The sequence below is a fragment of the Mustela nigripes genome, chromosome 2, assembly GCF_022355385.1.
Source record: "Mustela nigripes isolate SB6536 chromosome 2, MUSNIG.SB6536, whole genome shotgun sequence".
NCBI classification, from domain to species: Eukaryota; Metazoa; Chordata; class Mammalia; order Carnivora; family Mustelidae; genus Mustela; species Mustela nigripes.
Window position 1 is genome coordinate 170,820,157 of NC_081558.1, and position 12,945 is coordinate 170,833,101.

The following is a 12,945-nucleotide window of genomic DNA, read 5'->3' on the forward strand; positions in this document are numbered from 1 at the left end:
ATTAAGAGTCACTTATGGTTTGTCTCCCTCCCAATTTGAATCTTGGGCCAAATCTTGTATCCCTAGTGGCTCCTTAAAGGTGTCTTTCTCATGTTCTTGTTAAACATACACCTTCAAAACTTTCAGGAGACTGTCTTCTCTAAGCTTTACAAAGTTTTGAGTTTTCCATCTCAAAATGGAAGAATAAGGAGATCTTTAACAAGAAGAAAGCAGAAAGACATCACAAATCAAGAAGAAAGGAGATCTTTAACATATACATATATATATGTTTTATATATGTATATGTATACATATGCATATGTACATGTATATATGTATATGTTAAAGACCTCATTTAACTGGGTAAATGGTGATAGAAATTCGCAAAACAGAAGGATACATACCCACAAAAATCAAAGAACTTAAATATGCTTTTAAGATATATTTAGTATTATCAGTTTTTAGAGCTACTGCTCTTGTATTAACTAGCTAATTTTCTTTCTTCAGCTCCACCAAAGACCAAACGACCAGGTCGTCGCCCCCGTCCTAAAACCACACCTAGTCCAGATGTGCCCAAGTCCAAACCTGGTAAATGTAATGTTCAGGGTTCCAGTAAGCATAGAAAATGGAATATGATAGCTTCTGATATGATAGCTTCCTACTACCCAAGTAGCTGGGCTTTAAGAAACCGTATGGTTGGTTTTTATATTTAAGCATCTCTCCTTCCTATGTTTATGATATACTGTTATTTTTTATTTGTAACTATTAGGTACCCACAGCAATAGGCTGGCCCACAAGTGGATTATTAAAGTAGGGCACCCTAAAAGTCTCACTTAGGATGCGTCTTTATGGCAGATGGGGTGTGGGAAAGCAGGAGGAAGGGGGTGAAGCGGAAAAGTAGAAGGGAAAATCACATTCAGAAAAAAATAGGGCTTAAGAATGAGGAGTAATATTTCCTTCCTCAAGATGCTGCTGCTTGATATAATTAGTGTTCTTGCTTTTTGCCTCCATAGTTCTGGAACCTGCTACAGTACCCCCGGAGCCTTTGGTGCCCACAATCGGTAATTCTACTGACCTCCACTTGCTTTCACGGAATGTCACTTTTGCTTTTCCAACTGTCCACCCAGGCATGACTGCAGTTTCACCACACCATCATAATTTCATTCCATGCTTTTCCTTACATTTCCTATCTGGGTCTGAAGAGCCTGAAGATAGGAGACTTCTAGAAGAATCCTACCTGTGTTCTTCTTTAAGGAAAGTCTGTGGTCTTGGATGCAGCTTCCTGGTTCTGCACAAACCCTTTGTCCTTCCATGTCCTGTTGAGAAAACCTTTTCCTCTTTCTCACACAGGGACTTCTGTGCTCATCCTGGACTTGGCAAACGGTGAAATTTTATTCCAGTGCCATGATTATCTTTTCATTGCTTTACTCATTCAACTTGTAAGATCTTTTCCCTCTTAAAAAGCTGCATGAAATAATGGCTTCTTCAGCTTTCTGTTTCTTTGAAGAATGTTTTTGAGTATATTTTGATAATGAGAGGCATAAACACCGTTCTTTTTCCAGGGTCTAATAGGAAAATAATGTGGTCTTTGTAACTTGAGAACATTAGTAGTCCCAAACTTGTTTTATTGTTTGGGGTACTAATGCTATTTGACTATTACTCTTTCATGAAAATCTCTCAGCATTCACAGTAAACCTGCTTTACTTTGGAAAATTCCAGAAATCTGTAGCCATGTGAAATTCTGTATCATTTAGAGTATTTATGGATTATTTTCTAGGTCTCCTACTAAGCAAGTTTCAAATTTCCACTTACTATTTTTATGCTGAAAAACCTTAGTGTTAAGAAATAAAACTATTGTACTTGTCATCTCTGAAATTACTTATGTAGAAAAAAGTCTTATCATCATTCTCATTTCTTTGCTCAAAGGTACATTTTGAGCATTTCCTAAAGATTTTTCCTTTCTGAAAAATTAGGAGAAATGGACATATTTCCCATCCTTTCCATACCCCATAAATTAATTTTGTTGTATATCCAGTGAATTTATACAGGATCTTTGCTCAAGCCTATATGTCTTTAATTATGACAGTTACGACCATGACAATTATTGCTAATTTTTAAACCTTTCTCTTTAGCATCAAAACCATCCAAAAGACCTAAAACCACACGTAGACCAGATGCACTTCAAATCCAGCCTGGTAATCACTACTTTCACTGCCTTGATCTGTAACTAGGAAAATGGTGTGTAAGTAACACTAATCTTGACATTCACAGCTCTGCTATGACACTAATTACAGGAACTTTTTTCCTTCAGATTCAAAACCACCAAAGCAATTACTTCCTAAACCCCAAACCCCAGCACAACCAGATATGCCACCAACTAAACCCGGTAAACATAATTTCCTGTGCTTTAGTTTAAAAAGCTTTTTCTTTGGGAATGTTGTTGAAAACTTTTATAATTTGCCATACTGTATGAAGCATAGAAACCCAAGTATGATTTTGTTCATTACCTTTTCAAAGTAACCACGTTAATTGTTAAATGAACAAACCAATATGTAGAAAGTTAGTCGGTTTCACATCTGATAGTCTGACAGTTTCCACTTTCTTAGCATTTTTAGATTTTGTTTTCTGAATTTGGGTATGTAATGAATAAAAGCCTGATTTTTCTATATCTGGAACATATTTGAAAGTGATTTTAGCATTCACCAATAGATAAGACTCGAAAGGCTGGCACAGTGTTTATGCTTTGTAGGCAATAATCAGAGATTGGCTTCCTCTAAAATACCTTAATGGCATTTTAAATAGCAACAATTACCTAAGTGATTTCCTATGAAGTAAGAAGATATTTATATAATAGTTCTAAAAATTCAACTGCTTTGCAACTGAAAATTTCTCCTAAGGTTCCAATTAGTACAAAATTCTGATTTAGTAAGAGAGTATCTCTTATAATTAATAAGCTTATAAAGAAAGCAATTTATATCAACTTTAGAATAAATCACGTTCTGTATCTTATGAATTAAACATCAGTAAGCACCAGAAAGTTTGGGCTTCTTTATTTTTCTTACTTCTATCTGTTTATTTTTTATGATGCAGTCTTTGAGCCTGTTACATTGGAGACTGAAGCTCCCTCCCCAACCATAGGTAATGAGGTCTTCCTTCTTGGTTGATGTCTCTTTGAGTTTGCCCTTCTCATCTGTCATTAACTGTATCCTCTTATGTATATGATGCTCATTGATCATTTTTTCATTCATTTCCAAAACATTGTTTGTTATTTTTAACAGGGAACTTTTCAACATCAAAAGGCATTCTTACTTCTGCTGCTCACTTTATAATCCCTGAATGTCATTCTTCCTTTGATCACCTTCAGAGGCATTTAGATTGCTTGCAGCAATGGACGCTGTCAAGGATTGCAGGGGCTGAGAGCACAGCCATCCTGCCATCCAGGAAATCTTGGAGATTTCTGCTTTTATGTGTCTGCAATTTACCGTTATGGGAGAGGAGCAGTTAAAAAGCTGGTTGGGGCTGGAGACAATACCCAACTGTCCCTTTCTTGCGAAAGTCCTTTCCTCTTTGATCCTGTACTGTTCAAATGCACCTGGACACTTCTGCCCACAAATTCATCTTGAGACGCTGATTTCCCAAGCAAAACAAGGATTTCCTTTTTTGTCTGAAGGCAAACAGTTTTGAATATTCTTACATCCTGTTGTGCTCACTTTCTCCACCTCTCCTGTACGCCATGTTTTCCATTAATTTAGAAGATGTTGTCAGATGTGGCTTCAACCAACTCTGCTGTTATGTCTTAGCAAAAGAAAATCTCCATACAAATGTTTACAGTGTCTTCATGATAAGATCTTTAATGTTACATTTAGTCTTTTGGACTTAATGAAAAATAGAGATACCAGTTTAAATCCAAGGAGTTACAAATCAGGATTTCATATCTATGCATAATTCATTCATTTCAGAATATTATAGAATTCTAGGAATCCTAAACAAAAAGTTGAATTATTACTCTTCAAACTTTTTTCTTAATTATCTCTGTTGCCCACTTAATTATTCATTTCAAATAAATAAATAAATAAAGGAGAAATAGTAAAAAATAATACCCCATTTATTATGGAGAAAAGCCCCAAGTTTATCTTTTGCATAACTGTCCCACATCTCCAATAAACAGGCTAATTGAGAACATTTTTAAAGATTCTCCTAACCATCGCAGTTCCTCAAAACAAATACCAGTGGTGGTGAAAGCCTTCCAAATACTAACAGAAGCTTTTGCAGTTTTTTTTTTTTAATTATTTTTTTAAGATTTTATTTATTTATTTCACAGACAGAGATCACAAGGAGGCAGAGAGACAGGCAGAGAGAGAGAGAGAGGGAAGCAGGCTCCCCGCACCCTGCAGGCTCCCAAGCTCCCCTGCTTTTACAGCTTTTAATAGTAATTTAAATATTAGACAACAGTGATGTTTTTGGAACCAAGTTTCCAATGTAGTTGGAATCAGATAATTAAATACAGAAAAAGGCCTCATAGTGATGCAAAATATAAAAGGTATGCCTATTTTGTGAGATAAATGGATAGCAGAGTACAGCCAGTAATTAAGACCAAATACTATTTTTACGGTGTTCAGAAATGCTTTTTCATCATTACAGAGTAAAGAAGATTCATTTTCAAGATAATTTTCCTTCTTTTTGTACAGTTCTTAAATTTCTGTTGTTTATTGCTTTTGGTCAGTTCCTGCCACAGACCTTGAACCTGTAACTCTGAGAATTGAGACTCCCATGACAACGTTGGGTAATGATTTTTTATGTCTTAAAGCAAGTGCATTTTCTGTCCATTATCTAGTTCGTTCTGCTACTATCTTGGTCAAGGGGTTCTCTTTTTCTAAGGTTTTCCTCATCGCCCTCTCTTGTCACTCAACTATATTCTTCACTTTGAATATTGAAGATGTTTAAAGTAAGTTACTTGGTTAGTTACTTGGTTAAGCCTGTACGCAGCTGGAATAGAGCATCTATTTTCCACGTTATTCAGTTTCTTAGTGCTTTACAGAGCCTCCGATTCTGCTCAGTGTTCTGTGGTAAAGCTAAATTTCAAATACAATTAGGAGTGGCTGCTCTATAACATCAATTTTAGTTCTGTAGACATTGACAGAAGGTTGTGTTAAGATAGGCAGGGCATTTTTATTGTCTACCAATGATTTTAAGAAATGAAATGTACTTATTCTAATGTTTAATGGGAGGGATGTCTAAGCCAAATAATTTCTAAGTACAATCTCCCCAAAACAGGTAAGCCTGTGTCCCTCTCTGATTCAGACATGTTATGTTTCTGGGGTCAGAATCCTTTTTGAAAATCTGACACCAATAATAATAAGCTTTTTGGATTGTTAGAATAATGTTATATATTCTTTGCCAAAAGAACTGTCAGTGGACCAGTCCCCCCAAATTTTCTTGCATATAGATGACAAAATTCCCAAACCAAAGAGGCAAATTTATTAAGTCTTAGAAAATCTAGCAAAACTTTAGCGAAACTTTAGAAAACCTAGACCCATGTATCATCCGTTCTTGAGTATCTGGAGTTATAAGACAACATTAACCAGTTTCCTTTCTTCAGCTCCAAAAACTTCACAACGACCAAGGACACGTCGTCCACGTCCCAAACATAAATCCACACCGAGCCCAGCTACATCTCAGAGCAAACTAGGTAAATATGTGGCTCCTAATGCCTGTGGAACCCTGTGGGATATGATTTTGGGGTGACAGTTTAACTCGCCAGCTAATAGCTCCTGGGACCCTTCAGTGTGAAGGCCTGAGTAACAAGAGCTCTGGTTAAGTCTCTGTGATTTTCTTGTGCTTCTTGGTGTCTTCTTGGTAACTTTGTATTTGCTTTCTCTGAAAAATTATATTTTCTCTTTGATTCTGGTTTATCAAAAGCTTACTTAGTTAAGTATATGACTAGCATATTTAGTTCACTTAGTCACACATTTTATTAAGTGCTACATTAGCATCTGTGAAAAATAGAAATAACAAATGACTTCGTTGAGGAAGGAAATTTCTCATGTAGAAACTGTTCATAAATAGATATAAAGGAATATGGGCAGAAGCAACATATTTATTGAGTTTTACCAGCTGTCAGGCATGCAGTTAATTGTTAGAGAAGTGAAAGATTATGCTGGTATGCATAATGAGGACCTTGAAATTTATACAGCTTGTGGATCGGTTGTAGTGATAGACAGGAATAATATAATCAGAGGTGGGGTGGTACCAGATGTGTGGATGATAGCAGAAGAGGAGGAATTAGAAGGGCAACCTGATTGGGAGAAGAGGAAAAGACAATGTTCACTTAGCAGATGCTCAAAAATTTTGGTCAATAATGCTACTTTTAGATGGGTCCATGAAGAAGACTTTGAATGATTGATTTCAATGATAGGATTTACAGCCTACTCTCCTATCCTCCTGTCAGGTCTTTTCTGCCCTGATAACAGAGAAATGCACTGACAAGTTTTGCATACTGAATGACCCTCCGTATCTTGTTCTTTTATATGACTTCAGTTGGACAGAAGTCTTGGTCTTTTTCCAAAGTGGACTCTCAAAAAAAAAAAAAAAAAGCATCATCTGTTCTGGTTATTCATTATAGTATCTGCTTAAAAATATCAACTATTTCCTCCGTCATGATCTAGGGCCTTTTTTTCCCAATAAATTATACTTTCACATTCAATTCTCATAATTTTTAATCATAATGTTACTAGAGAGATGCCTAAAGATTTTTCTAAGCAGGATTTTTCGTTGTGTTATCAGATAATATAAAAACAAGAAAGGCTTGGAGACATGTGGAGATACTAAGGTTATAACCATTTCATAAGAACAAATATCTTTGTACCCTTACTTCAGAACTTTAAAATTTTTGCCTTTTGGCTATAAAAACAGTGGCACACAGGTAAAGTTCATTTTTAAGAGAGTGTGAAGACTTTTCTCATGGGTTTAACATTTCTTTTTTCAATTACTTTTGATCATTACTTGCTACAGACTCTGAACCCATTACTCCTGGGACATATTGAGGTAATGATCCTTTATGTCCTTTAGCAAGTGCTTTTTCTTGTTCACTGTCAAAGTTCTCTGTGGTGCGATATCGATGATGTTGTCATAATTTGTTATCATCCCATTACAGTATTCAGCTTACAATATAAAAGCCTTTCTAACAGAAATGTGTATGGACTCGGTAAAGACCACTATCTGCCCACATCCTAGCTTGAGACTGCATCATGTCAGTCTCAGTCTGTTTAAACAATGCTGTTGGTTAGAGCTAAGGTCCGAATATGGTTCTCCATATATCCTTTCCTTAGGCCACCAATGCATTATCGATTATGATACCATGAATTTTCTTTAGGCATCTTACTTTCTGTATTTGAAGTTCTCCCTAACTTTTTACTTCATGGTGTTTCAGCTCATTTTGTATGCTTAATCTAGTGAGTTTACCAGGTGGAAAATTTGCCCAGGCTTAGGAATTCTAAATTATAATTAGAAGTGAATACTCTAATGTGCTTTGAACTTCTCTCTCATCATCATATTTTAGGGGCAATTTGTAACCAGTTTTGGATTGGGGACAACTTTCAAAGAAATGATGGCTCCTCATCTTCACTTCTAAACAAAATTTTATTGTAACTTAGTCTTTGACAAACTCTCAATTTTAAAAGGAAACCTATTAATATATCAAAGGAGGAAATATCAAACCAAAGTAACAAAGCTTTCTCCACTCAGACTGACAGATTTTAGAAAGCTTAGCCATATCATCTTATTCAGAGTTTATGGAACCATCAACATTATATTAACCCTAAATTTTCTTCCTTCAGCTACAACAACAAAGAGACCTCGTCGTCCACGCCCCAAAGCTAAAACCACACCCCATCCAGAAGTACCTCAGCCCAAACTGGGTAAATATGTGGTTTCCAGTTTAAGGAATTCAAGCAGTCTACCCCAATTGGGAACCCAAATTCTGAGGACAACTGGTCTAATATACCATCACAAACAGTGGTTCTTCCTTACCTTTTTATATCAAATGCCATTCTTTTCCCTTAGGACTTAGTCTCTAAGCAAATGTGTATTAGCTTCCTTTTGGCAATCTATAGTATGTGTGGTAAACAGACCCTAGAGTGACCCGCTTTTCCTCACCCCTCTTTCCTCCCACTCCCATAGTTCTGCCTCTTGGTATTAAACATAGTGTAAACCATCTTTTCCCTGCTCTTTCCCCCTTAGAAGGCTTAGAAGCATTATTTTTACTGGGAAAGTGAATTTTCTGACATTTCATGCACTCACAAAAATCTATTTGGTTTCTCTCATTGATTTTGGTCAGTTCCTACCACAATCTTTGAACCAGTTATACTTAGAACCGAGGCTCCAGTGACCACACTAGGTAATGACACATTTTGTCCATCAGCATCTGCTTTTCATGCTCATTTGAAACCCATTTCATCACCTTCATAACCACAGCTGCTTCTGCTTCACAAGACTCGTGTGTCATCCTCTATTGTCATTCAGTTGCTTCTTAATATATTGAAGAGCATTAAAAACACTCATTTATTTTTAAAAGAGCCAAGTATGAACTAAGTCTAGCATATGTGTCTGCAATGTAATGCATTTGAATTTATAGCATCTCACCTTCACGTAACCTATTAATCACATTTTTGTTGCTGAGTTTCAAATATATGGGGTTTGGGGTGAGGGTATCTATCCTTGATCTAAATTAAATATTGTCACAGCTCTTACAGTGTGACATAATTCTTGTGGCGATCTAAATTCTTACATTTTTATTTTGTGCATGATTTTGTTTTTTGTTTCGCTATTTTAGGTAATGATGTGGTCTTCTTTCAGTAGAGGGTGAAATAGGAAACGTGCTCAATGCCAATAAATTTAAATTATAAGTGCCATCATTAGTTTAAATTCACCCCATACTTTCTCTACCACCACCATAACTCAGTAAAGGTTTGGAACTTTTTTTCATCTAGAGATCCTTGTGAGAATATCCTTGTTATATAAATGCCTGTTTCTGTGTAACTTTTGTCTTACATAATAGTGTAAATCACATTAAAGGCAGTTATTGTAATGGAAGCACGTATTTTAACCTCAAAGGAAAAATTTTCTGAAACTTCAGAATTGAGAACAAGTATACTTCTATCCACACTAAGAACACTCTGTTAACCTGAGGTTTTCTTTCTTCAGCTCCCAAAGTGTCTCAGCAAACTCATCATCCACCTCCCAAACCTGAAACCACAGGGAGTCCTGAAGCCCTTCAGACTGAACTGGGTAAATTGGGCAGATCCTGGTGAAGCCCATTTCATAGGGTCCAGAGAAAGTGAAGGAGGAATTTAGAGTTAACAGCCACTTCTACTCTAGAGTAGCCAGGGAGAACATGGTTGGGGGGCTTTAGGTGGTAGTATGAGGGATATTTCTTATGCTTGTGAATTAGAATCTTCTCTCTAAATGTTTGACTTCTCATTCAGTTTTATTCATTTTTTAAATATGGAAAGTATGTGATGGAATGAAATAGCTACAGACCAAATCATGTTTGGGTAAATAGAAAATTGGTGTTGTTGTTGTTGTTGTGTTGTTGTTATGTGTCAGGCACTATAGTTAGTACTTCATTTTTTTTCCCATTTTTTCCCACTTTTTACAATTTGAATTCAGTTAATTAATATATAATATATTATTGGTTTCTGATATAAACGTTATTTCTTGCTAATTACAAAGTGAAGCTCTAGGGCAGGAGTTGGCAAACATTTTCTACGAAGGGCTAGATAGTCAATATTTGGGGCTTTGTGAACATATTTGCATATTTTTCTTTTGTTATTTTACAACCACTTAAAAAATGGAAAAAATTGTTCTTGTGTGGGCTATATGAAAATAAGCTGTGGGTGAGACTTGGTCTATGGGCCATTGTCTGTCAACCCTTGGTTTAAAGAAACAATAATCAGGGTGGGCCAGTAGTTAGGAAGGACTGAATGTTGTAATCACTGTAGATGTGCATGGCTGGGGAGCAGGCAGGTGGAGAAGTACAACAAGAAGGACATATGGGATTGGGAGGGAGACAAACCATAAGTGACTCTTAATCTCACAAAACAAACTGAGGGTTGCTGGGGAGAGGGGGGTTGGGAGAAGGGGGTGGGATTATGGACATTGGGGAGGGTATGTGCTTTGGTGAGTGCTGTGAAGTGTGTAAACCTGGTGATTCACAGACCTGTACCCCTGGGGATGAAATTATATGTTTATAAAAAATATATATAAATAAATAAAAATAAATAAAAAAAGAAGGACATATGCAGAAGGCCGGTGAGGAGAAGCAGAGGCTTCCTTGAGCAGTTGAGGCTGTCTGGCTTCTAAGTCTTGATCAGAACATTTTACTGAGGCTGCTGCAGCTAAATGGGCCAGTTGAAAATGTATGTTGAATGTTGCACTTAGGAGTTTGGATTTCATGTAGGTCTCAACCAGAATCTGTATATGGTCATGCTTTCCCTGCTTATCCTGCTATAGCTCCGACTGAGTGCCCGTCCCTTATCCTGCTGTTTTAAGAGCCTAATCCTAATCCTAAAAGCTTAATCTTATCGACCAAGTTCTTCGTCTCTTTCCAAAAATGAGTTTTCAGCAAGCTTGGTATGGTCTATTTTGGTATATTACTTATACTAAGATCATGAAAGAGTGAGACACGTCTGGGGCACTTCACAGGAACAATTGTCTACTACAGAGATAACACTTACTAAGTAATAAATTGATACCCAAGTGCAGAGAGACTCCATATCCCTCAGCTCAGAACATTAGTAGTTTTTGCTTGGTACTCTAGATGCATTATTACTTAGATACAATTATTTTTGCAGTTCTGAGATTGTATAAATGTTTAACACTTGATTTTTGTTTTTTTGTTATTTTTGGTCCGTTCCTGCTACAGTCCTTGAAGCAGTCACTCCTATGAAAGAGGCTCCAGGGACTGCATTTGGTAATGCCATTTTCTGACCTTCAGCAAAAACTTCCCCTGCTCATTATCAAACTCATTCCACTCATAGCCATTCACTAACATTCTTTATCTTTGGAGTTGAACATGCATAAAACAAATGGCTTCTTGTTCTTATGAGATTCACACCTGAATCTAGTTTGGGATATCTTCCCTCCCTGTAACTTAACTTTAAAATTTGTTCACGCCACCTTCTATTTTAGGCTTAATCTGAATTCTCTGTTAAGGCAAATTTCATATATTCAAGTGAGCACCTGATCTTGGTCTATGCTAACCAATCAGTGACTGGGAAGTTTCTTAAAGTATCCTTTGTGCATAGACCTTTTTTATCTACCTGTTTTTTGTTAACTTTTAAGGAATATGTTTTTAATAAATTGTCTAACAGATAATGTGGTCAAGGATAGTTAAGTTTACATAGTAAGCTGCATCCTTAGGGTGACTCTGACTACCCCTTACTCTCAGCCATAGTTTAGAAATGATTCTTAACTTTTTAATGCAGTTGGGGGACTCTAGGAGAATATGAGAAGGGGGTGCCTGCCTGCCTCACTCAGTGCAGTGTGTGACTCTTGATCTTGGGGTCACAGTTTTGAGCTCTCATTGGGTGTAGAGATGACTTTAAAAATGAAATCTTAAAAAAAAAACGATAAAAAATACCAATCTTGACTCTCTGAAATAATAACTTTGCTTTTATGTCAATTTTGCCCCCCAAAGTATCAATAACAGAAGAAGATACAGTAGCATATTAGGGGCAAATTTTCACACTGGAAACATATATTTTATGAAACTTAAGAAAAATCTCTCAAGCTATAGAAAACAAAGAAATTTCTAAACCTCATAATTTGCAGAACCATAAACCTTAAAATAACTGAAGGTTATCTTTTTCCACTTCCAAAAACATCCCAATGGGCACTCCATTCACAAACCAAACTTAAAACACCTCTAAATCCAGATGAACCTAGGACTACACCAGATGAAAGCTCTGTCCTTGGTTTCAGGATCCTGCGAGACTGTTACTGGCTGAAAGTGTAAACCCACATACCCTCTAGCAAGGGAATCATGAAGAGTCCTTTTCCCTTCAGGGCTGGCAGAAAGTACATCTTTGGAAGATACATAATATTTCCTCTACCTCAGAGTAGTAGGAAACATGTTTTGTTTCATCTTCAGGCTAGTTGAACACAGAAAATTTTTCTGCATAAAAAGCCTACAGAAGGAAAATAAGGCAGGGTGTTTTTTTTTTTAATTAACTCATAATGTATTATTTGTTTCAGGGGTACAGGTCTGTGATTCATCAGTCTTACACAATTCACAGCTCTCACCATAGCGCATACCCTTCCCAGTGTCCATCACCCAGCCACCCCATCCCTCCCACCCGCCTCCCCTCCAGCAACCCTCAATTTGTTTCCTGAGATTAAGAGTCTCTTATGGTTTGTCTCCCTCTCTGGTTTCATCTCATTTCATTTTTCCCTCCCTTCTCTTATGATTCTCTGTCTTTTTTCCCTAATTCTTCATATCAGTGAGATGATATGATAATTGTCTTTCTCTGATTAATTTATTTCGCTAAGTATAAAATCTTCTAGTTCCATCCACGTCATTGCAAATGACAAGATTTCAGGTTTTTGATGGCCGCATGGTATTCCATTGTATATATATATATACCACCTCTTCTTTATCCATTCATCTGTTGATGGACATCTAGGCTCTTTCCATAGTTTGGCTACTGTGGACATTGCTGCTATAAACATTGGGGTGCATGTGCCCTTTCAGACCACTACATTTGTATCTTTAGGGTAAATACCCAGTAGTGCAATTGCTAGGTCATAGGGTAGCTCTATTTTCAACTTTTTGAAGAACCTCCATGCTGTTTTCCAGAGTGGCTGCACCAGCTTGCATTCCCACCAACAGTGGAGGAGGGTTTCCCTTTCTCTGCATCCTCGCCAGCATCTGTCATTTCCTGACTTGTTAATTTTAGCCATTCTGACTGG

General features: G+C 36.8%; 1 protein-coding gene across 16 annotated transcripts in view; it reads left to right on the forward strand.

Moving 5' to 3' along the window:
- The window catches only part of ABI3BP (ABI family member 3 binding protein), a 252,672-nt gene that overhangs the window by 146,323 nt on the left and 93,404 nt on the right, over nt 1-12,945 (forward strand). For 13 of the 16 annotated variants that reach the window (XM_059392066.1, XM_059392067.1, XM_059392070.1 and 10 more), the window contains 11 exons: nt 487-567; nt 993-1,040; nt 2,112-2,174; nt 2,291-2,365; nt 3,070-3,117; nt 4,703-4,762; nt 5,579-5,668; nt 7,815-7,895; nt 8,315-8,374; nt 9,181-9,264; nt 10,901-10,948. The exons of 1 other annotated variant lie outside the window; for it this stretch is intronic. In XM_059392066.1, coding sequence (XP_059248049.1) covers nt 487-567; nt 993-1,040; nt 2,112-2,174; nt 2,291-2,365; nt 3,070-3,117; nt 4,703-4,762; nt 5,579-5,668; nt 7,815-7,895; nt 8,315-8,374; nt 9,181-9,264; nt 10,901-10,948 — 738 coding nt within the window. The remainder of the gene's footprint in view (nt 1-486; nt 568-992; nt 1,041-2,111; nt 2,175-2,290; nt 2,366-3,069; nt 3,118-4,702; nt 4,763-5,578; nt 5,669-7,814; nt 7,896-8,314; nt 8,375-9,180; nt 9,265-10,900; nt 10,949-12,945) is intronic. 2 more of the 16 variants (XM_059392076.1, XM_059392080.1) reach the window with 2 other exon arrangements.